This window comes from Salmo salar, chromosome 09 (assembly GCF_965601325.2).
Source record: "Salmo salar chromosome 09, fSalSal1, whole genome shotgun sequence".
NCBI lineage: Eukaryota > Metazoa > Chordata > Actinopteri > Salmoniformes > Salmonidae > Salmo > Salmo salar.
In genome coordinates this window covers 153,216,064-153,242,193 of record NC_138299.1, presented here as the reverse complement: position 1 = coordinate 153,242,193, position 26,130 = coordinate 153,216,064, and the positions used below count along the sequence as shown (strand labels likewise).

Below are 26,130 nucleotides of genomic sequence, written 5' to 3'. Positions count from 1 at the left end.
ATTCTTAATGTTTGTCCATAGGCAACCAGAGTGAGGACAGACATTTTTCGGAATAAACGTGATGAGTGAAAAACGCAATGAAATAGACCACTCCCTAACCGGTATCTTATTCTGCCGCTATACAACTTTGTATGCGTTGTTTTTTGGAAACCTTGTTATTTACGAAGTTTTTGGAATAGATTCCTGTTGGAACGTTCCACAAATTATACCCACCCGGGTTGAAGTCATAAACAGCACAATGCTTGAAGCACAGCGAAGGGCTGTTTGAATGAATGCTTACGAGCCTGCTGGTGCCTACCACCACTCAGTCAGACTGCTCTATCAAATCATAGACTTAATTATAATATAATAACACACAGAAATACGAGCCTTAGGTCATTAACCTCTTACATCTAGATGTTCCGCTAGCGGAACACCTGCTCCAATATCCAATGATAGGCGTGGCGCGAATAACAAATTCCTCAAAAATACAAAAACTTCAATTTTTCAAACATATGACTATTTCACAGCATTTTAAAGACAAGACTCTCCTTTATCTAACCACACTGTCCGATTTCAAAAAGGCTTTACAGCGAAAGCAAAACATTAGATTATGTCAGCAGAGTACCAAGCCAGAAATAATCAGACACCCATTTTTCAAGCTAGCATATAATGTCACAAAAACCCAGAAGACAGCTAAATGCAGCACTAACCTTTGATGATCTTCATCAGATGACACACCTAGGACATTATGTTATACAATACATGCATGTTTTGTTCAATCAAGTTCATATTTATATTTATATCAAAAAACAGCTTTTTACATTAGCATGTGACGTTTAGAACTAGAACTTCCGGGGAATTTGCTAACAATTTACTAAATTACTCACGATAAACGTTCACAAAAAGCATAACAATTATTTTAATAATTATACATGCAGAACTCCTCTATGCACTCGATATGTCCGATTTTAAAATAGCTTTTTGGTGAAAGCACATTTTGCAATATTCTAAGTACATAGCCCAGCCATCACGGGCTAGCTATTTAGACACCCGGCAAGTTTAGCACTCACCAATATCAGATTTACTATTATAAAAGTTTGATTACCTTTTGTTGTCTTCGTCAGAATGCACTCCCAGGACTGCTACTTCAATAACAAATGTTGGTTTGGTCCAAAATAATCCATCGTTATATCCGAATAGCAGCGTTTTGTTCGTGCGTCCCAGACACTATCCGAAATGGTAAATAAGGGTCGTGCGCATGGCGCAATTCGTGACAAAAAAAATCTAAATATTCCATTACCGTACTTCGAAGCATGTCAACCGCTGTTTAAAATCCATTTTTATGCAATTTTTCTCGTAAAAAAGCGATAATATTCCGACCGGGAATGTCCATTTAGCTAAACAGAGGAAAGAAAACAAAGCTTTCGGTCGACGCGGGCACGAGCCTGAGTCTCACAGTACTGTAACCAGCCACTACCCAAACGCGCTACTTTGTTTCAGCCAGAGCCTGCAAAGCCACGATTCAGCGTTTTGCCGCCTTCTGATAGCCTATGGCAGCCGTAGGAAGTGTCACGGGACAGCTAAGATCCTCACTCTTCAATAAACAGAGACAAGAAGAACGACACCTTGTCAGACAGGCCACTTCCTGCATGAAATCTTCTCAGGTTTTTGCCTGCCATATGAGTTCTGTTATACGCACAGACACCATTCAAACAGTTTTAGAAACTTTAGGGTGTTTTCTATCCAAAGCCAATAATTATATGCATATTCTAGTTACTGGGCAGGAGTAGTAACCAGATTAAATCGGGTACGTTTTTTATCCAGCCGTGAAAATACTGCCCCCTAGCCATAACAGGTTAATATGGTCGAATCCGGAAACTATCATCTCGAAAACAAAAGTTTTTTTCTTTCAGTGACATACGGAACCGTTCTGTATTTTATCTAATGGGTGACTAAGTCTAAATATTCCTGTTAGGCATTGATGTTTATGGTTATGTACATTGGTGCAACGACAGTACTTTTTTCGCAAATGCGCTTGTTAAATCAACACCCGTTTGTCGAAGTTGGCTGTGATTCAATGATAAATTAACAGGCACCGCATCGATTATAAGCAACGCAGGACATGTTAGATAAACTAGTAATATCATCAACCATGTGTAGTTAACTAGTGATTATGTTAAGATTGATCGTTTTTTATAAGTCTAATGCTAGCTAGCAACTTACCTTTGCTTCTTGCTGCCCTCGCGTAACAGGTAGTCAGCCTGTTAATCCTTGTGGAGTGCAATGTAAGGCAGGTGGTTAGAGCGTTGGACTGGTAACCGAAGGTTGCAAAAACGAATCCCCCCTGAACAAGGCAGTTAACCCCCGTTCCTAGGCCGTCATTGTAAATAAGAATGTGTTCTTAATCTGACTTGCCTAGTTAAATAAAAAAATTGCAAATCGGCTAATCGGTGGCCAAAAATACCGATTACCGATTGTTATAAAAACTTGAAATCGGCCCCAATTAATCGGCCATTCCGATTAATCGGTCGACCTCTACCACAGGGTGGGCACACCCAGGGTTCCCACTGGGTGGCACACCCAGGGTTCCCACTGAGTGGCACACACTCTTGGCTTACTATGATGCTACAGTGTTCCTCTCAGCAGTCAGCATCTGAATAATTTATACCTGGCCTTATTCATTCTCTCTGCCTCTCTCTGCCTCTCTCGCTCTCTCTGCCTCTCTCTGCCTCTCTCGCTCTCTCTGCCTCTCTCTGCCTCTCTCGCTCTCTCTGCCTCTCTCGCTCTCCCTGCCTCTCTCGCTCTCCCTGCCCCTCTCTCGCTCTCTGCCTCGCTCTCTCTGCCACTCTTTCTCTCTCTGCCTCTCTCTGGGAAAGAGGGGGAACGATTTAGAGTGAATCTGAAGAAAGGAGTGAGAGTTGTTAAAGAGGAGATGAGGCGATGGATCAGTGCAGGTTATCCTGTAGGCTTGTGATTGTGTGTGTCAGCCTGTCTGCTTGTGCATATGTGCGCACATACCTGCTCTGCCTGGATGGAGCCTCAGGCTGTGTGTCTGCCTGGGGCCGTATAGGGTGGTAGGAGAGACGAGGTAGAGAACAGTGGATGGGTGGAGAGAGATGGGCCTCCACTAGTCTCCAGCTACCAGTTTCTAAAGGGTTTCCCATTAACAGTAGTGTGTGTCTGAGGCCTCCAGTGAGTGCAGATGCAACTCCAGTTCCTCACAGCCACAGTGTTTAAACCACCAGATGTTTTTGTGTATTTTAAGTTGATATCCCATTGAGACCGAGGCCTGTTTTGCATGGGAGCCCTGCATGTACACAAATTATAAAACATTTACAAATGCAAAGTAATAAAGACCTCAAATATTTACAAGAAAGAAGCAAAGTAAGCACATTCCTCAACAAGGAGTTTTTCTCGTCAGTTACCAGTGGGTGTGAATGTAATTGTCTGTTGATGGTAAGTATCGGCCTGCCAAATATTTATGCATTACTGTAAAAACAAATGTTTCCCCAAAACTCAACAACACAAAATACCCCCACAACACAGTGCATTTGAACATGTTCACATTGCAACACCTTACACCTATTGAAAACAACACTTTTTCAGTAGCCTTGTAGAAAGTCTAGAACCCCCTGACCCTGCTGAGTCTAGAACCCCCTGACCCTGCTGAGTCTAGAACCCCCTGACCCTGCTGAGTCTAGAACCCCCCCCGACCCTGCTGAGTCTAGAACCCCCTGACCCTGCTGAGTCTAGAACCCCCTGACCCTGCTGAGTCTAGAACCCCCCGACCCTGCTGAGTCTAGAACCCCCCTGACCCTGCCGAGTCTAGAACCCACCCCCCCCTGACCCTGCCGAGTCTAGAACCCCCCCCTGACCCTGCCGAGTCTAGACCCCCCCCCCCCCCCCCCTGACCCTGCCGAGTCTAGAACCCCCCCCCCCCCCCCTGACCCTGCCGAGTCTAGAAACCCCCCTGACCCTACGGACTCTATAACCCCCCCCCTGACCCTACGAACGAGGGAGCGAGAAATAGAGGCAGAGAGTGGAGGGAGGGAGAGCACATGGGGAACCTTTATTTTCTATCAGCAGCAGGACGTGATCCTGTCAATGCCTGATTAATCAGACACACACACACACACACAGAGTCAACACTAAATAACATGTACGCAGTCTACACTCAGCAGTAAAATACATATGGGGCACACAAATCCGAGCACCTGACTGACTGACTGACTGACTGGCACACTCACACACTTGACTCTGGACACATTTGCTGTGATCAGCTCATCTGTGTATTGATCCATTGCTTGGTGGATCATTTGGCAAATCCCTATATTCTCTCTCTCTTCCTCTCTCGATCTCTCTCTTCCTCTTTCGATCTCTCGCTCTCTCTCGATCTCTCTCTCTCTCTCTCTCTTTCTCTCTCTCGATCTCTTTCTTTCTCTATCTTTTTGTTCCTTCTCAGTGGCAGATGGTGTGTTTGCTTTGCTGCCTCCATTGTTTTGCTGGTGTGCATTGGGGCTACGCCTGTCTGAAGGTTGCTTTGCATGGACACACACACAGATGCCTACATATACACACATACAGAGAGACAGAGACATATACACTGAGTGTACAAAACATTAGGAACACCTTCCTACTATTGAGTTGCCAGCCCCTTTTCCCCTCAGACCTTCCTCAATTCGTTGGACATGGACTCTACAAGGTGTTTGAAGACGTTCCACAGGGATGCTGGTCCATGTTGACTCCAATGCTTCCCACAGTTGTGTCAAGTTGGCTGGATGTCCTTTGGGTGATGGACCGTTCTTGATACACACGGGAAACTGTTGAGCGTGAAAAACCCAGCAGCGTTGCAGTTCTTGACACACTCTGAATGACACACATACACAATCCATGTCTCAATTGTGTCGAGGATTAAAAATCCTTCATTAACTCGTCTCCTCCCCTTCATCTACACTGATTTGAGGAGGATTTAACAAGTAACATTAATAAGGGATCATAGACAGACCAGGTGAATCCAGGTAAAAGCTGTGTCATGGAAAGGTTTTCAGAATGTTTGTACCCTCAGTGTACATAAACACACAAATCAATTAATACAACTGTGAACATGCAACTCTTTCACACACACACACCCATACACACCCATACACTAGTACAACCGTTCAGCATACGATCCCTCAACATAAACGAACACAGGCCTCTACCATGACTGTGATTGATGTGCTTTACTTTCATTATAATCATGTTCTGTTGCTGTTTTAATTTCAGATTTGCATATCCACTCCCACCTCTTCCTCATTTGCATACAGCGAGAATGGCGAGCGGGCACCCCACTGACAAATACAGTTTCATGTACCAACCAGACACGCACAAGAGGTACGACACACACACACACACACACAAGGTACGACACACACACACACACACACACAAGGTACAGTACACACACACACACACGAGGTACAGTACACACACACACACACACGAGGTACAATACACACACACACACACACGAGGTACAATACACACACACACACACACACACACACACACACACGAGGTACAATACACACACACACGAGGTACAATACACACACACACACACGAGGTACAATACACACACACACACAAGGTACAATACACACACACACACACAAGGTACAATACACACACACACACACGAGGTAAAATACACACACACACGAGGTAAAATACACACACACACGAGGTAAAATACACACACACACACACGAGGTAAAATACACACACACACACACGAGGTACAATACACACACACACACACGAGGTACAATACACACACACACACACAAGGTACAATACACACACACACACACAAGGTACAATACACACACACACACACACAAGGTACAATACACACACACACACACAAGGTACAATACACACACACACACACAAGGTACAATACACACACACACACACAAGGTACAATACACACACACACACACAAGGTACAATACACACACACACACACAAGGTACAATACACACACACACACAAGTTACAATACACACACAAGGTACAATACACACACACACACACACGAGGTATAATACACACACACACACACGAGGTATAATACACACACACACACACGAGGTATAAAACACACACACACGAGGTACAATACACACACACACGAGGTACAATACACACACACACGAGGTACAATATACACACACACACACGAGGTACAATATACACACACACACGAGGTACAATATACACACACACACACAAGGTACAATATACACACACACACACACACGAGGTACAATATACACACACACACACACGAGGTACGACACACACACACGAGGTGCGACACACACACACACACACGAGGTACGACACACACGCAGTATAATACACACACACACACGGTATAATACACACACACACACACAAGGTACAATACACACGAGGTACGACACGCAAACAAGGTATAAAACACACACGTACAACACACACACGAGGTACAATACACACACACACGAGGTACAATACACACATACACACGAGGTACAATACACCACACACACACGAGGTACAATACACACATACACACGAGGTACAACACACATACACACGAGGTACAACATACACACACACGAGGTACAACACACACACACACACGAGGTACAATACACACGAGGTATGGCCAAGTACTAACCAGGCACTCTCACACCAGTAAGACCTACACAGTAGGATAAGGTAAGTACACACATGATGAGGATGGTTATAGACGGTATGATTCGCTCTGTTCATCTCCTCTTTGTGAATGTAGATTGTGTGAGAAAGAGACCCCGCTGGTCCTGTTGCTTTTGACTGAGTAACTATTAAAGAGACCCCGCTGGTCCTGTTGTTTTTGACTGAGTAACTATTAAAGAGACCCCGCTGGTCCTGTTGTTTTTGACTGAGTAACTATTAAAGAGACCCCGCTGGTCCTGTTGTTTTTGACTGAGTAACTATTAAAGAGACCCCGCTGGTCCTGTTGCTTTTGACTGAGTAACTATTAAAGAGACCCCGCTGGTCCTGTTGTTTTTGACTGAGTAACTATTAAAGAGACCCCGCTGGTCCTGTTGTTTTTGACTGAGTAACTATTAAAGAGACCCCGCTGGTCCTGTTGTTTTTGACTGAGTAACTATTAAAGAGACCCCGCTGGTCCTGTTGTTTTTGACTGAGTAACTATTAAAGAGACCCTGCTGGTCCTGTTGTTTTTGACTGAGTAACTATTAAAGAGACCCCGCTGGTCCTGTTGTTTTTGACTGAGTAACTATTAAAGAGACCCCGCTGGTCCTGTTGTTTTTGACTGAGTAACTATTAAAGAGACCCCGCTGGTCCTGTTGTTTTTGACTGAGTAACTATTAAAGAGACCCCGCTTGTCCTGTTGCTTTTGACTGAGTAACTATTAAAGAGACCCCGCTGGTCCTGTTGCTTTTGACTGAGTAACTATTAAAGAGACCCCGCTGGTCCTGTTGCTTTTGACTGAGTAACTATTAAAGAGACCCCGCTGGTCCTGTTGTTTTTGACTGAGTAACTATTAAAGAGACCCCGCTGGTCCTGTTGCTTTTGACTGAGTAACTATTAAAGAGACCCCGCTGGTCCTGTTGTTTTTGACTGAGTAACTATTAAAGAGACCCCGCTGGTCCTGTTGTTTTTGACTGAGTAACTATTAAAGAGACCCCGCTGGTCCTGTTGCTTTTGACTGAGTAACTATTAAAGAGACCCCGCTGGTCCTGTTGTTTTTGACTGAGTAACTATTAAAGAGACCCCGCTGGTCCTGTTGTTTTTGACTGAGTAACTATTAAAGAGACCCCGCTGGTCCTGTTGCTTTTGACTGAGTAACTATTAAAGAGACCCCGCTGGTCCTGTTGTTTTTGACTGAGTAACTATTAAAGAGACCCCGCTGGTCCTGTTGTTTTTGACTGAGTAACTATTAAAGAGACCCCGCTGGTCCTGTTGTTTTTGACTGAGTAACTATTAAAGAGACCCCGCTGGTCCTGTTGTTTTTGACTGAGTAACTATTAAAGAGACCCCGCTGGTCCTGTTGTTTTTGACTGAGTAACTATTAAAGAGACCCCGCTGGTCCTGTTGTTTTTGACTGAGTAACTATTAAAGAGACCCCGCTGGTCCTGTTGTTTTTGACTGAGTAACTATTAAAGAGACCCCGCTGGTCCTGTTGTTTTTGACTGAGTAACTATTAAAGAGACCCCGCTGGTCCTGTTGTTTTTGACTGAGTAACTATTAAAGAGACCCCGCTGGTCCTGTTGTTTTTGACTGAGTAACTATTAAAGAGACCCCGCTGGTCCTGTTGTTTTTGACTGAGTAACTATTAAAGAGACCCCGCTGGTCCTGTTGTTTTTGACTGAGTAACTATTAAAGAGACCCCGCTGGTCCTGTTGTTTTTGACTGAGTAACTATTAAAGAGACCCCGCTGGTCCTGTTGCTTTTGACTGAGTAACTATTAAAGAGACCCCGCTGGTCCTGTTGTTTTTGACTGAGTAACTATTAAAGAGACCCCGCTGGTCCTGTTGTTTTTGACTGAGTAACTATTAAAGAGACCCCGCTGGTCCTGTTGCTTTTGACTGAGTAACTATTAAAGAGACCCCGCTGGTCCTGTTGCTTTTGACTGAGTAACTATTAAAGAGACCCCGCTGGTCCTGTTGTTTTTGACTGAGTAACTATTAAAGAGACCCCGCTGGTCCTGTTGTTTTTGACTGAGTAACTATTAAAGAGACCCCGCTGGTCCTGTTGCTTTTGACTGAGTAACTATTAAAGAGACCCCGCTGGTCCTGTTGCTTTTGACTGAGTAACTATTAAAGAGACCCCGCTGGTCCTGTTGCTTTTGACTGAGTAACTATTAAAGAGACCCCGCTGGTCCTGTTGCTTTTGACTGAGTAACTATTAAAGAGACCCCGCTGGTCCTGTTGTTTTTGACTGAGTAACTATTAAAGAGACCCCGCTTGTCCTGCTATGTGCTCTAACATGTTCCCCCCCTTCTCCCCGTCTCTCTCTCTGCCCCTGTCCCCGGTCTCTCTCTCTCTGCCCCTGTCCCCGGTCTCTCTCTCTGCCCCTGTCCCCGGTCTCTCTCTCTCTGCCCCTGTCCCCCGTCTCTCTCTCTCTGCCCCTGTCCCCTGTCTCTCTCTCTCTGCCCCTGTCCCCCGTCTCTCTCTCTCTGCCCCTGTCCCCTGTCTCTCTCTCTCTGCCCCTGTCCCCGGTCTCTCTCTCTCTGCCCCTGTCCCCGGTCTCTCTCTCTCTGCCCCTGTCCCCGGTCTCTCTCTCTCTGCCCCTGTCCCCGGTCTCTCTCTCTCTGCCCCTGTCCCCGGTCTCTCTCTCTCTGCCCCTGTCCCCTGTGTCTCTCTCTCTGCCCCTGTCCCCTGTCTCTCTCTCTCTGCCCCTGTCCCCTGTCTCTCTCTCTCTGCCCCTGTCCCCGGTCTCTCTCTCTCTCTGCCCCTGTCCCCGGTCTCTCTCTCTGCCCCTGTCCCCCGTCTCTCTCTCTCTGCCCCTGTCCCCTGTCTCTCTCTCTCTGCCCCTGTCCCCTGTCTCTTCCCTTTTCCCCTGTCTCTCTCTCTCCCTATCCCGTCTCTTCTCTTTTCCCCCATCTCTCTTTCTCTCCCCCTATCCCCGTCTCTCTCTCCCTATATCCCCGTCTCTCTCTCTCTCTCTCTCCCTATATCCCCGTCTGTCTCTCTCCCTATATCCCCGTCTCTCTCTCTCTCTCTCTCCCTATATCCCCGTCTCTCTCTCTCTCTCTCTCCCCCATCCCCCGTCTCTCTCTCTCTCTCTCTCGCTCTCTCCCCCATCCCCCGTGTCTCGCGCTCTCTCTCTCTCTCTCTCTCTCTCTCTCTCTCTCTCTCTCTCTCTCTCCCCTTATCCCCCGTCTCTCTCTCTCTCTCTCTCTCTCTCTCTCTCTCTCTCTCTCTCTCTCTCTCTCTCCCCTTCACTTTCTCCCCCTCAGTAAGAACAGATTATCCAGCAGTATGAATCCTGTCTACAGTCCTGTTCAGCCTGGAGCTCCCTACGGTAACCCCAAGAACATGGCCTACACAGGTGAGACACACATTACCTTGCTCCCACCCACCAATCAACACCCTCTAATCAAACTGAAGTGATTGAGCTAGCTAACGGTAGACAGAAATGACAGAAGTAAACAGATCTATCTGGTCTAAGATGTGTCCTGCTTGATCCTTACTAGGAAATTTGCTTAACGTTTAAATTGCCATTTTCTATCCTTTTCCCATTAAAATTATAAGAGAAAATCATAAAATTCCTCATCAATTCACAATGCAGAATAATGGTCCTATTAGGAATGTGTAGGGCCTCCCGAGTGGCACAGTGGTCTAAGGCACTGCATCACAGTGCTATCTGAGCCACTAGAGATCCTGGTTAGAGTCCAGGCTCTGTTGCAGCCGGCCGCGACCGGGAGACCCATGGGGCGGCGCACAATTGGCCCAGCATCGTCCGGGTTAGTGGAGGGTTTGGCCGGCAGGGATGTCCTTGTCCCATTGCGCACTAGCGACTCCTGTGGCGGGTCGGGCGCAGTGCACGCTGACACAGTCACCAGGTGTACGGTGTTTCCTCCGACACATTGGTGCGTCTGGCTTCCGGGTTAAGTGGGCATTGTGTCATGAAGCAGTGCGGTTTGGTTGGCACTCGACCTTCGCCTCTCAACGATGAGACAAGACTGTAACTACCAATTCAATACCACGAAATTTAAATGCCTACACAAAACCTTCTCTTCTCTGGAGATCATTTCGAAGAGCCACTGAACGGGCATTTTACTTGTCTGTAAAGGAACGGCGCATCTACATTACATTTACATTTAAGTCATTTAGCAGACGCTCTTATCCAGAGCGACTTACAAATTGGTGCATTCACCTTATGATATCCAGTGGAACAACCACTTTACAATAGTGAATCTAAATCTTTTAACCTCTATGGGCTAGGTGGGACGCTAGCGTGCCACCCGTGGTGCACTCCATCAACAGCAGGTGCATTTCAAGAGCGGCAAATTTGAATCCAAATAAATGTCAAAATTCATATTTTTCAAACATACAACTATTTTACACCCTTTGAAAGATAAACATCTCCTTAATCTAACCACGTTTTACGATTTCAAAAAGGTTTTACGGCGAAAGCATAAATTTAGAGTATGTTAGGACAGTACATTTACAAGAGTTGTGTGTAATGTTTTGTCAAGTCAAAGACAGGGTCACCAAAACCATAAAACCAGCTAAAATGATGCACTAACCTTTTACAATCTCCATCAGATGACACTCCTAGGACATTATGTTAGACAATGCATGCATTTTTAGTTCTATCAAGTTCATATTTATATCCAAAAACAGCGTTTTACTATGGCATTGATGTTGAGGAAATCGTTTCCCTCCAATAACCGGCAGTCAAGTCAGCGTCACAAATTAAATAATTAAAATTAGAAAACATTGGTAAAATATTATATTGTCATTTAAAGAATTATAGATTTACATCTCTTGAACGCAATCAACTTGCCAGATTTAAAAATAACCTTACTGGGAAATCACACTTTGCAATAATCTGAGCACTGCGCCCAGAAAAATACGCGTTGCGATACAGACTAGACGTCATGTTGGGGAGATCTAAAATCGAAAATACTATGTAAATAATCCATTACCTTTGATTCTCTTCATCAGATGTCACTTCCAGGTATCACAGGTCCATAACGAATGTAGTTTTGTTCAAAAAAGCTCATCATTTATGTCCAAAAATCTCCGTCTTGTTAGCACATGATCTAAGCCAGCCGGACTTCTCGTCATGAACGAGGGGAAAAAATATATTTACGTTCGTTCAAACATGTCAAACGTTGTATAGCATAAATCATTAGGGCCTTTTTTAACCAGAACATGAATAATATTCAAGGTGGACGAATGCATACTCTTTTATAACGTATTGGAACGAGGGTACCCAACATGAACTCGCGCGCCAGGTGTCTAATGGGCCATCATCGTTCCATGGCTCTTGTTCGGTCAGATCTCCCTCCAGAAGACTCAAAACACTTTGTAAAGGCTGGTGACATCTAGTGGAAGCAATAGGAAGTGCCAAAATATTCCTCAGCCCCTGTGTTTTTCAATGGGATAGGTTTAAAGGTAATACAACACATCAGGTATCCACTTCCTGTCAGAAAATGTCTCAGGGTTTTGCCTGCCAAATGAGTTCTGTTATACTCACAGACACCATTCAAACAGTTTTAGAAACTTTAGAGTGTTTTCTATCCATATATAATAAGTATTTGCATATTCTAGTTACTGGGTAGGATTAGTAACCAGATTAAATCGGGTACATTTTTTTTATCCAGACGTGCAAATGCTGCCCCCTAGCCCTAACAGGTTAAGGGGGGGGGGTTAGAAGGATTACTTTATCCTATCCTAGGTATTCCTTAAAGAGGTGGGGTTTCAGGTGTCTCCGGAAGGTGGTGATTGACTCCGCTGTCCTGGCATCGTGAGGGAGCTTGTTCCACCATTGGGGTGCCAGAGCAGCGAACAGTTTTGACTTGGCTGAGCGGGAACTGTGCTTCCTCAGAGGTAGGGGGGCCAGCAGGCCAGAGGTGGATGAACGCAGTGCCCTTGTTTGGGTGTAGGGCCTGATCAGAGCCTGAAGGTATGGAGGTGCCGTTCCCTTCACAGCTCCGTAGGCAATCACCATGGTCTTGTAGCGGATGCGAGCTTCAACTGGAAGCCAGTGGAGAGAGCGGAGGAGCGGGGTGACGTGAGAGAACTTGGGAAGGTTGAACACCAGACGGGCTGCGGCGTTCTGGATGAGTTGTAGGGGTTTAATGGCACAGGCAGGGAGCCCAGCCAACAGCGAGTTGCAGTAATCCAGACGGGAGATGACAAGTGCCTGGATTAGGACCTGCTCTGCTTCCTGTGTGAGGCAGGGTCGTACTCTGCGACTGTTGTAGAGCATGAACCTACAGGATCGGGTCACCGCCTTGATGTTAGTGGAGAACGACAGGGTGTTGTCCAGGATCACGCCAAGGTTCTTAGCACTCTGGGAGGAGGACACAAGGGAGTTGTCAACCGTGATGGCGAGATCATGGAACGGGCAGTCCTTCCCCGGGAGGAAGAGCAGCTCCGTCTTGCCGAGGTTCAGCTTGAGGTGGTGATCCGTCATCCACACTGATATGTCTGACAGACATGCAGAGATGCGATTCGCCGCCTGGTTATCAGAAGGGGGAAAGGAGAAGATTAATTGTGTGTCGTCTGCATAGCAATGATAGGAGAGACCATGTGAGGATATGACAGAGCCAAGTGACTTGGTGTATAGCGAGAATAGGAGAGGGCCTAGAACAGAGCCCTGGGGGACACCAGTGGTGAGAGCGCATGGTGCGGAGACAGATTCTCGCCACGCCACCTGGTAGGAGCGACCTGTCAGGTAGGACGCAATCCAAGCGTGGGCCGCGCCGGAGATGCCCAACTCGGAGAGGGTGGAGAGGAGGATCTGATGGTTCACAGTATCAAAGGCAGCAGATAGGTCTAGAAGGATGAGAGCAGAGGAGAGAGAGTTAGCTTTAGCAGTGCGGAGAGCCTCCGTGACACAGAGAAGAGCAGTCTCAGTTGAATGCCCAGTCTTGAAACCTGACTGATTAGGATCAAGAAGGTCATTCTGAGAAATAGCAGGAGAGCTGGCCAAGGACGGCACGTTCAAGAGTTTTGGAGAGAAAAGAAAGAAGGGATACTGGTCTGTAGTTGTTGACATCGGAGGGATCGAGTGTAGGTTTTTTCAGAAGGGGTGCAACTCTCGCTCTCTTGAAGACGGAAGGGACGTAGCCAGCGGTCAAGGATGAGTTGATGAGCAAGGTGAGGTAGGGGAGAAGGTCTCCGGAAATGGTCTGGAGAAGAGAGGAGGGGATAGGGTCAAGTGGGCAGGTTGTTGGGCGGCCGGCCATCACAAGACGCGAGATTTCATCTGGAGAGAGAGGGGAGAAAGAGGTCAAAGCACAGGGTAGGGCAGTGTGAGCAGGACCAGCGGTGTCGTTTGACTTAGCAAACGAGGATCGGATATCGTCAACCTTCTTTTCAAAATGGTTGACGAAGTCATCCGCAGAGAGGGAGGAGGGGGGGGGGGGGGGGAGGGGGAGGAGGATTCAGGAGGGAGGAGAAGGTAGCAAAGAGCTTCCTAGGGTTAGAGGCAGATGCTTGGAATTTAGAGTGGTAGAAAGTGGCTTTAGCAGCAGAGACAGAAGAGGAGAATGTAGAGAGGAGGGAGTGAAAGGATGCCAGGTCCGCAGGGAGGCGAGTTTTCCTCCATTTCCGCTCGGCTGCCCGGAGCCCTGCATCTGAAGTCCATCACTTAGTGACCAGAACTGTCAATCCAAAAATCTGTTAAGACTGAAAACAGTCATATTTCTGAAATTGAACTGTTTATTTGTTGTTTAAGCTAATTATTCAAGGCTCACTTTATTTTATTTTAAAACTAAAATGAATGACTCGTATGCTAAGTCTACTAATGATAATGACATGGTGGTTATACGAGGCTGCTATACTAAGTCTACTAATGATAATGACATGGTGGTTATACGAGGCTGCTATACTAAGTCTACTAATGATAATGACATGGTGGTTATACGAGGCTGCTATACTAAGTCTACTAATGATAATGACATGGTGGTTATACGAGGCTGCTATACTAAGTCTACTAATGATAATGACATGGTGGTTATACGAGGCTGCTATACTAAGTCTACTAATGATAATGACATGGTGGTTATACGAGGCTGCTATACTAAGTCTAGAGGTCGACCGATTATGATTTTTCAACGCTGATAGCGATTATTGGAGGACCAAAAAAAGCCGGTACAGATTAATCGGCCGATTTATATATATTTTTTAAATTATTATTTATTTATTTATTTATTTGTAATAATGACAATTACGACAATACTGAATGAACACTTATTTTAACTTAATACACTGCTCAAAAAAATAAAGGGAACACTAAAATAACACATCCTAGATCTGAATGAATGAAATAATCTTATTAAATACTTTTTTCTTTACATAGTTGAATGTGCTGACAACAAAATCACACAAAAATAATCAATGGAAATCCAATTTATCAACCCATGGAGGACTGGATTTGGAGTAGGAAAAAAAAAATGTATGAAATTAAATGTATGCATTCACTACTGTAAGTCGCTCTGGATAAGAGCGTCTGCTAAATGACTATAATGTAAAATGAGTCACGCTCAAAATTAAAGTGGAAAACCACACTACAGGCTGATCCAACTTTGATGTAATGTCCTTAAAACAAGTCAAAATGAGGCTCAGTAGTGTGTGTGGCCTCCACGTGCCTGTATGACCTCCCTACAATGCCTGGGCATGCTCCTGATGAGGTGGCGGATGGTCTCCTGAGGGATCTCCTCCCAGACCTGGACTAAAGCATCCGCCAACTCCTGAACAGTCTGTGGTGCAACGTGGCGTTGGTGGATGGAGCGAGACATGATGTCCCAGATGTGCTCAATTGGATTCAGGTCTGGGGAACGGGTGGGCCAGTCCATAGCATCAATGCGCCACATGTCTAGCATTGTCTTGCATTAGGAGGAACCCAGGGCCAACCGCACCAGCATATGGTCTCACAAGGGGTCTGAGGATCTCATCTCGGTACCTAATGGCAGTCAGGCTACCTCTGGCGAGCACATGGAGGGCTGTGCGGCCCCCCAAAGAAATGCCACCCCTCACCATGACTGATCCACTGCCAAACCGGTCATGCTGGAGGATGTTGCAGGCAGCAGAACGTTCTCCACGGCGTCTCCAGACTCTGTCACGTCTGTCACATGTGCTCAGTGTGAACCTGTTTTCATCTGTGGAGAGCACAGGGCGCCAGTGGCGAATTTGCCAATCTTGGTGTTCTCTGGCAAATGCCAAACGTCCTGCACGGCGTTGGGCTGTAAGCACAACCCCCACCTGTGGACATCGGGCCCTCATACCACCCTCATGGAGTCTGTTTCTGACCGTTTGAGCAGACACATGCACATTTGTGGCCTGCTGGAAGTCATTTTGCAGGGCTCTGGCAGTGCTCCTCCTGCTCCTCCTTGCACAAAGGCGGAGGTAGCGGTCCTGCTGCTGGGTTGTTGACCTCCTACGGCCTCCTCCACGTCTCCTGATGTACTGGCCTGTCTCCTGGTAGCGCCTCCATGCTCTGGACACTACGCTGACAGACACAGCAAACCTTCTTGCCACAGCTCGCATTGATGTGCCATCCTGGATGAGCTGCGCTATCTGTGTGGGTTGTAGACTCCGTCTCATGTTACCACTAGAGTGAAAGCACCGCCAGCATTCAAAAGTGACCAAAACATCAGCCAGGAAGCATAGGAACTGAGAAGTGGTCTGTGGTCACCACCTGCAGAACCACTCCTTTATTGGGGGTGTCTTGCTAATTGCCTATAATTTCCACCTGTTGTCTATTCCATTTGCACAACAGCATGTGAAATTTATTGTCAATCAGTGTTGCTTCCTAAGTGGACAGTTTGATTTCACAGAAGTGTGATTGACTTGGAGATACATTGTGTTGTTTAAGTGTTCCCTTTATTTTTTTGAGCAGTGTAAAATACATCAATAAACTCAATTTAGCCTCAAATAAATAATGAAACATGTTCAATTTGGTTTAAATAATGCAAAAACAAAGTGCTGGAGAAGAAAGTAAAAGTGCAATATGTGCCATGTAAAAAAGCTAACGTTTAAGTTCCTTGCTCAGAACATGAGAACATATGAAAGCTGGGGATTCCTTTTAACCTGAGTCTTCAATATTCCCAGGTAAGAAGTTTTAGGTTGTAGTTATTATAGGAATTATAGGACTATTTCTCTCTATACGATTTGTATTTCATATACCTTTGACTATTGGATATTCTAATAGGCACTTTAGTATTGCCAGTGTAACAGTATAGTTTCCGTCCCTCTCCTCGCATCTACCTGGGCTCAAACCAGGAACACATCGACAACAGCCACCCTCAAAGCAGCATTACCCATGTAGAGCAAGGGAAAAAACTATTCCAAGTCTCAGAGCGAGTGACGTTTGAAACGCTATTAGCGCGCACCCGGCTAACTAGCTAGCCATTTCACATCGGTTACACCATTCTAATCTTGGGAGTTGACAGGCTTGAAGTCATAAACAGCGCAATGCTTGAAGCACAGCGAAGAGCTGCTGGCAAAACGAAAGTGCTGTTTTGAATGAATGCTTACGAGCCTGCTGGTGCCTACCATCGCTCAGTCAGACTGCTCTATCAAATCATAGACTTGATTATAACATAATAACACAGAAATACGAGCCTTAGGTCATTAACCTCTATGGGACCGGCGGGTCGAATTCGTCCCACCTACGTAACAGCCAGTTGAATCCTGTGGCGCGATTTTCAAAACCTTTGAAATGCTATTACTTCAATTTCTCAAACATATGACTATTTTACAGCTATTTAAAGACAAGACTCTCGTTAATCTAACCACACTGTCCGATTTCAAAAAGGCTTTACAACGAAAGCAAAACATTAGATTATGTCAGCAGAGTACACAGCCAGAAATAATCAGACACCCATTTTTCAAGCTAGCATATAATGTCACAAAAACCCAGAAGACAGCTAAATGCAGCACTAACCTTTGATGATCTTCATCAGATGACACACCTAGGACATTATGTTATACAAAACATGCATTTTTTGTTCAATCAAGTTCATATTTATATCAAAAAACAGCTTTTTACATTAGCATGTGACGTTCAGAAAAAGCATACCCCCCGCAAACTTCCGGTGAATTTACTAACAATTTACTAAATTACTCACGATAAACGTTCACAAAAAGCATAACAATTATTTTAAGAATTATAGATACATTACTCCTCTATGCACTCGATATGTCCGATTTTAAAATAGCTTTTCAGATGAAGCACATTTTGCAATATTCTGAGTAGATAGCCCGGCATCACAGGGCTAGCTATTTAGACACCCGGCAAGTTTAGCCTTCACCAAAATCCCATTTACTATAACAAAAATGGTCTTACCTTTCCTGTTCTTCGTCAGAATGCACTCCCAGGACTGCTACTTCAATAACAAATGTTGGTTTGGTCCAAAATAATCCATCGTTATATCCAAATAGCGGCGTTTTGTTCGTGCGTTCAAGACACTATCTGAAAGGGTAAATAAGGGTCGTGCGCATGGCGCAATTCGTGACAAAAAAAATCTAAATATTCCATTACCGTACTTCGAAGCATGTCAACCGCTGTTTAAAATCCATTTTTATGCCATTTTTCTCGTAAAAAAGCGATAATATTCCGACCGGGAATGTCCATTTAGCTAAACAGAGGAAAGTAAACAAAGCTTTCGGTCGACGCGGGCACGAGCCTGAGTCTCACAGTACTGTAACCAGCCACTACCCAAACGCGCTACTTTGTTTCAGCCAGAGCCTGCAAAGCCACGATTCAACTTTTTGCCGCCTTCTGAGACCCTATGGCAGCCGTAGGAAGTGTCACGGGACAGCTAAGATCCTCACTCTTCAATAAACAGAGACAAGAAGAACGACACCTTGTCAGACAGGCCACTTCCTGCATGAAATCTTCTCAGGTTTTTGCCTGCCATATGAGTTCTGTTATACTCACAGACACCATTCAAACAGTTTTAGAAACTTTAGGGTGTTTTCTATCCAAAGCCAATAATTATATGCATATTCTAGTTACTGGGCAGGAGTAGTAACCAGATTAAATCGGGTACGTTTTTATCCAGCCGTGTCAATACTGCCCCCTATCCCCAACAGGTTAATATGGTCGAATCCGGAAACTATCACGTTTATTCTTTACGGAACTGTTCCGTATTTTATCTAACGGGTGGCATCCCTAAATCTAAATATTCCTGTTACATTGAACAACCTTCAATGTTATGTCATAATTCCGTAAAATTCTGGCAAATCAGTTCGCAACGAGCCAGGCGGTCCAAACTGCTGCATATACCCTGACTCTGTTGCAGAGGTGACACATTTTCCCAAGTTAAAAGAAATTCATGTTAGCAGGCAATATTAACTAAATATGCAGGTTTAAAAATATATACTTGTGTATTGATTTTAAGAAAGACATTGATGTTTATGGTTAGGTACAAGTTGGAGCAACGAGAGTCCTTTTTCGCAAATGCGCACCGCATCGATTATATGCAACGCAGGACAGGCTAGATAAACTAGTAATATCATCAACCATGTGTAGTTAACTAGTGATTATGATTGATTGATTTTTTTTTTATAAGATAAGTTTAATGCTAGCTAGCAACTTACCGTGGCTTCTTACTGCATTCGCGTAACAGGCAGGCTCCTCGTGGAGTGCAATGTAAAGCAGGTGGTTAGAGCGTTGGACTAGTTAACCTCTCTAGGGTAGGTGGGACGAAATCGTCCCACCTACTCAACAGCCAGTGGAATCCCGTGGCGCGTTATTCAAATACCTTAGAAATGCTATTACTTTAATTTCTCAAACATATGACTATTTTACACCATTTTAAAGACAAGACTCTCGTTAATCTAACCACACTGTCCGATTTCAAAAAGGCATTACAACGAAAGCAAAACATTAGATTATGTCAGCAGAGTACCCAGCCAGAAATAATCAGACACCCATTTTTCAAGCTAGCATATAATGTCACATAAACCCAAACCACAGCTAAATGCAGCACTAACCTTTGATGATCTTCATCAGATGACAATCCTAGGACATTATGTTATACAATACATGCATGTTTTGTTCAATCAAGTTCATATTTATATCAAAAACCAGCTTTTTACATTAGCATGTGACGTTCAGAACTAGCATACCCCCCGCAAACTTCCGGTGAATTTACTAAATTACTCACGATAAATGTTCACAAAAAACATAATTATTTTAAGAATTATAGATACAGAACTCCTTTATGCAATCGCTATGTCCGATTTTAAAATAGCTTTTCGGTGAAAGCACATTTTGCAATATTCTGAGTAGATAGCCCAGCCATCACGGGCTAGCTATTTAGACACCCACCAAGTTTAGCCCTCACCAAAGTCAGATTTACTATAAGAAAAATTTGATTACCTTTGCTGTTCTTCGTCAGAATGCACTTCCAGGACTTCTACTTCAATAACAAATGTTGGTTTGGTTCAAAATAATCCATAGTTATGTTCAAATATCCTCTGTTTTGTTCGTGCGTTCAATTACCGTACTTCGAAGCATGTCAACCGCTGTTTAAAATCAATTTTTATGCAATTTTTCTCGTAAAAAAAGCGATAATATTCCGACCGGGAAACCCTGTTTACGTTCAAAGACAGAGAAAATAAAAACATGGTGTCGCCTCGTGCACGTGCCTCAGTCTCATTGTCCTCTGATCGACCACTTACCAAATGCGCTAATGTTTTTCAGCCATGGGCTGTAAAGACATCATTCAGCTTTTTGATGCCTTCTGAGAGCCTATGGGAGCCGTAGGAAGTGTCACGTTACAGCAGAGATCCTCAGTTTTCAATAAAGAGTGTGTAGAAGCCCAAGAAATGGTCAGACAGGCCACTTCCTGTAAGGAATCTTCTCAGGTTTTTGCCTGCCATATGAGTTCTGTTATACTCACAGACACCATTCAAACAGTTTTAGAAACTTCAGGGTGTTTTCTATCCAAAGCCAATAATTATATGCATATTCTAGTTTCTGGGCAGTAGTAATAACCAGATTAAATCAGGTACGTTTTTTATCCGGCCGTGCAAATACTGCCCCCTACCCTAGAGAGGTTAACCTTAAGGTTGCAAGATTGAATCCCCAAGCTGACATGGTAAAAATCTGTCGTTCTGCCCCTGAACAAGGCAGTTTCTAGGCCGTCATTGAAAATAAGAATGTGTTCTTAACTGACTTGCCTGGTTAAAAAATATTTATAAAAAAATATAAAAAATAAATCGGCAAATCGGTGGCCAAAAATACCGATTACCGATTTGTTATGCAAACTTGAAATCGGCCCTAATTAATCGGCCATTCCGATTAATCGGTCGTCCTCTAACTAAGTCTACTAATGATAATGACATTACTTATTATTATAATGATGATAGTAATAAGAACAATAAGAAGATCAAGAAAATGGAACATTATAATTATTATTATTATTATAAATATTATTTTTCTGACAAAAAAATCTACGTAATACCAGAGGCCGTTCTACCCCTAAAAAAAGTGTCAAACCTTTATTACAGCAAAGCAAAGATTAAAAACGGACACATTTGTGGAATTTTTTTCTTGACATGTCATCATGGAATCAGTAGGCAGTTAAACACTGAAACAGAAGCAGGATCTGTGTTATTTCTGTAGATATGGATGATTTACTAAGCCAGGCGTATTTAACAGAAATGCTATTGTTTATAGACCTTATTAAGTTGGTTTCCTCTCTCCTCACTTTTCTTAGACAGTTAAGGCAAGTGCTGTTTTCTCATCTCCTCATTCTGCTGTTGCCTCCGCCACATTGTTCTCTACACCAATATGCTGGTTAACTTTGATATTATGCACAAGCAACATGGTCTAGGAAAAGGCACCAAGTAAACAGCGCACTGAAGTGTTTCTGAAACCTCTATCTAACGCGGGAGAAAGCACATTTGTTAAAATAATATAATTTTTATTAGTGTTGCACCATTGGTCTTACATAATATAACCATATCCAATTTCAGTATCACATGTCATAGAGTGATGGACTGTGCCATCCCCACGGCCTCCACAATGGATCAGTCCAGTCAGACAGGCGTGAATCAGACAGGTGTCTTGTACAGCATTATATTTATATATACTCCAAACCTTGGTCGACCAACAGCCTATCGATCAAACAATTGACCAGTCGATTAAATGGGGTCAGCCAAAACACATCTTCCGGTAGGAATCAACTCCTTAAGATTCAGAATTTTTGAAACGGAGGAGACTGATAAGTTTCCGTATTTCCGAGAACGCAAACACTTGCATCTTTGATAGCGAGCTAGCGAGGGACGGAGAGAGAGGGGAGGGGCGCAGTATAGGTAGGTTCAGCCATCAGGCAGGCAGGCCTAATGCACGGTTCTGACTATCTGCAATCAAAAGCTGTATCTCGCAATGGGATGCTGTATTTCACAATGTCTTGGCTTGTAATGTCTCGCGACTTCAGTAAAGCAGAGCATGTCATCAATGAATAGGCTAGGATATTCTACATGCAACAGACCGAAGACTGAACACACTGGCATCATTAGCGAGGAGAAAGAGCAGGTGAGCCAGCTGCACTGGGATTTTCATTTGAAGAAGAAAAAAGAGAAAAAAACATTTTCCTTCAGGACCTTTCTCAACGTTAAGGATCCCAATTTTGTTTAAGAGTTTGAACATTTAAACGTTTACGCCCCCCAATCCCTACGCCGACAGCAGACGTTCAGGAAGTGGCCTGTTCAGATCTATCAGTCCCCTGTACAACCATTTGATGGTTCACAGACTGCCTTTGGAGATGGTATGACAGTCATTCATTATTACAGGCCTGTATGTCAGTGTGATGCTACCATTCACTATAACAGGGTTATGACAGGCCTGTATGTCACAGTGTGATGCTACCATTCACTATAACAGGGTTATGACAGGCCTGTATGTTAGTGTGATGCTACCATTCACTATAACAGGGTTATGACAGGCCTGTATGTCACAGTGTGATGCTACCATTCACTATAACAGGGTTATGACAGGCCTGTATGTCAGTGTGATGCTACCATTCACTATAACAGGGTTATGACAGGCCTGTATGTCAGTGTGATGCTACCATTCACTATAACAGGGTTATGACAGGCCTGTATGTCACAGTGTGATGCTACCATTCACTATAACAGGGTTATGACAGGCCTGTATGTCAGTGTGATGCTACCATTCACTATAACAGGGTTATGACAGGCCTGTATGTCAGTGTGATGCTACCATTCACTATAACAGGGTTATGACAGGCCTGTATGTCAGTGTGACGCTACCATTCACTATAACAGGGTTATTACAGGCCTGTATGTCTGTGTGATGCTACCATTCACTATAACAGGGTTATGACAGACCTGTATGTCAGTGTGATGCTACCATTTACAATAACAGGGTTATGACAGGCCTGTATGTCAGTGTGATGCTACCATTTACCTTAACAGGGTTATGACAGGCCTGTATGTCAGTATGCTGCTACCATTCACTATAACAGGGTTATGACCGGCCTGTATGTCAGTGTGATGCTACCATTCACTATAACAGGGTTATGACCGGCCTGTATGTCAGTGTGATGCTACCATTCACTATAACAGGGTTATTACAGGCCTGTATGTCACAATGTGATGCTACCATTCACTATAACAGGGTTATGACAGGCCTGTATGTCAGTGTGATGCTACCATTCACTATAACAGGGTTATGACAGGCCTGTATGTCAGTGTGATGCTACCATTCACTATAACAGGGTTATGACAGGCCTGTATGTCAGTGTGATGCTACCATTCACTATAACAGGGTTATAACAGGCCTGTATGTCAGTGTATGCTACCATTCACTATAACAGGGTTATAACAGGCCTGTATGTCAGTGTGATGCTACCATTCACTATAACAGGGTTCTTACAGGCCTGTATGTCAGTGTGATGCTACCATTCACTATAACAGGGTTATGACCGGCCTGTATGTCAGTGTGATGCTACCATTCACTATAACAGGGTTATAACAGGCCTGTATGTCAGTGTGATGCTACCATTCACTATAACAGGGTTATTACAGGCCTGTATGTCAGTGTGATGCTACCATTCACTATAACAGGGTTATTACAGGCCTGTATGTCAGTGTGATGCTACCATTCACTATAACAGGGTTATTACAGGCCTGTATGTCAGTGTGATGCTACCATTCACTATAACAGGGTTATGACAGGCCTGTATGTCACAGTGTGATGCTACCATTCACTATAACAGGGTTATGACAGGCCTGTATGTCACGTGTGATGCTACCATTCACTATAACAGGGTTATGACAGGCCTGTATGTCAGTGTGATGCTACCATTCACTATAACAGGGTTATTACAGGCCTGTATGTCAGTGTGATGCTACCATTCACTATAACAGGGTTATTACAGGCCTGTATGTCAGTGTGATGCTACCATTCACTATAACAGGGTTATTACAGGCCTGTATGTCACAGTGTGATGCTACCATTCACTATAACAGGGTTATTACAGGCCTGTATGTCAGTGTGATGCTACCATTCACTATAACAGGGTTATTACAGGCCTGTATGTCAGTGTGATGCTACCATTCACTATAACAGGGTTATTACAGGCCTGTATGTCAGTGTGATGCTACCATTCACTATAACAGGGTTATGACAGGCCTGTATGTCAGTGTGATGCTACCATTCACTATAACAGGGTTATGACAGGCCTGTATGTCACAGTGTGATGGGACTGAGTGTGATATCTATCAGAATGTATGACTGTCCCCAACCACACAGCTGTCACCTCCACATACCACACACACACAGCAACATGGATGCTGCCTGTGTGTCATGCTTCTTCTCTCTCTCTCTATCTATCATTCCTCTCTCTCCATCCCTCTCTCTCTCCATCCCTCTCTCATCCATCCCTCTCCCTCTCTCTCTCATCCATCCCTTTCTCTCTCATCCATCCCTCTCCTCATCTCTCGCTTTCTCCATCCAACCTTCTCTCTCCATCCATCTCTCTCTCCATCTCTCTCTTCCTCCATCTCGCTCTCTCTTCCTCATTCCCTCCCTCTCTCATTTCTCACCTTCCTCCCACACAGTGTAATCACAGAAAATGCATAAACAATTCCTTGTCTCGTTAGTGGTTATACTGGAGGTTGTAATGTCTGCTAATTGGTGAGCCGATTAGCCGTCTGTTTCATTACACTTACACACACACTTACACACACACTTACACACACACTTACACACTTACACACAAACACAGTCTGGTTCCAGTTGTCTGGTTGTGTGAAACACCTCTCAATGAAGACAGATTAATAGCCAGAACCACTGTTCAACATGCTGTAGTATCCTGGTGTATTAAAGACACTGTTCAACATGCTGTAGTATCCTGGTGTATTACAGACACTGTTCAACATGCTGTAGTATCCTGGTGTGATAACAGAACAGACACTGTTCAACATGCTGTAGTATCCTGGTGTATTACAGACACTGTTCAACATGCTGTAGTATCCTGGTGTATTAAAGACACTGTTCAACATGCTGCAGTATCCTGGTGTATTACAGACACTGTTCAACATGCTGTAGTATCCTGGTGTATTACAGACACTGTTCAACATGCTGTAGTATCCTGGTGTATTAAAGATACTGTTCAACATGCTGTAGTATCCTGGTGTATTAAAGACACTGTTCAACATGCTGTAGTATCCTGGTGTGATAACAGAACAGACACTGTTCAACATGCTGTAGTATCCTGGTGTATTAAAGACACTGTTCAACATGCTGCAGTATCCTGGTGTGATAACAGAACAGACACTGTTCAACATGCTGTAGTATCCTGGTGTATTAAAGACACTGTTCAACATGCTGTAGTATCCTGGTGTATTAAAGACACTGTTCAACATGCTGTAGTATCCTGGTGTGATAACAGAACAGACACTGTTCAACATGCTGTAGTATCCTGGTGTATTACAGACACTGTTCAACATGCTGTAGTATCCTGGTGTATTAAAGACACTGTTCAACATGCTGTAGTATCCTGGTGTATTACAGACACTGTTCAACATGCTGCAGTATCCTGGTGTATTAAAGACACTGTTCAACATGCTGTAGTATCCTGGTGTGATAACAGAACAGACACTGTTCAACATGCTGTAGTATCCTGGTGTATTAAAGACACTGTTCAACATGCTGCAGTATCCTGGTGTATTAAAGACACTGTTCAACATGCTGTAGTATCCTGGTGTATTAGACACTGTTCAACATGCTGTAGTATCCTGGTGTATTAGACACTGTTCAACATGCTGTAGTATCCTGGTGTATTAAAGACACTGTTCAACATGCTGTAGTATCCTGGTGTATTACAGACACTGTTCAACATGCTGCAGTATCCTGGTGTATTACAGACACTGTTCAACATGCTGTAGT

General features: G+C 44.2%; 1 protein-coding gene across 4 annotated transcripts in view; it reads left to right on the top strand.

Moving 5' to 3' along the window:
* The window catches only part of LOC106594929 (myelin-associated neurite-outgrowth inhibitor), a 68,823-nt gene that overhangs the window by 18,851 nt on the left and 23,842 nt on the right, over positions 1-26,130 (top strand). For 2 of the 4 annotated variants that reach the window (XM_082956447.1, XM_082956449.1), the window contains exons 2-3: positions 5,248-5,355; positions 9,980-10,071. In XM_082956447.1, coding sequence (XP_082812573.1) covers positions 5,294-5,355; positions 9,980-10,071 — 154 coding nt within the window. In that variant the 5' untranslated portion in view covers positions 5,248-5,293. Of the gene's footprint in view, positions 1-4,444; positions 4,517-5,247; positions 5,356-9,979; positions 10,072-26,130 lie in introns of all 4 variants that reach the window. The other 2 variants (XM_082956448.1, XM_082956450.1) reach the window with 2 other exon arrangements.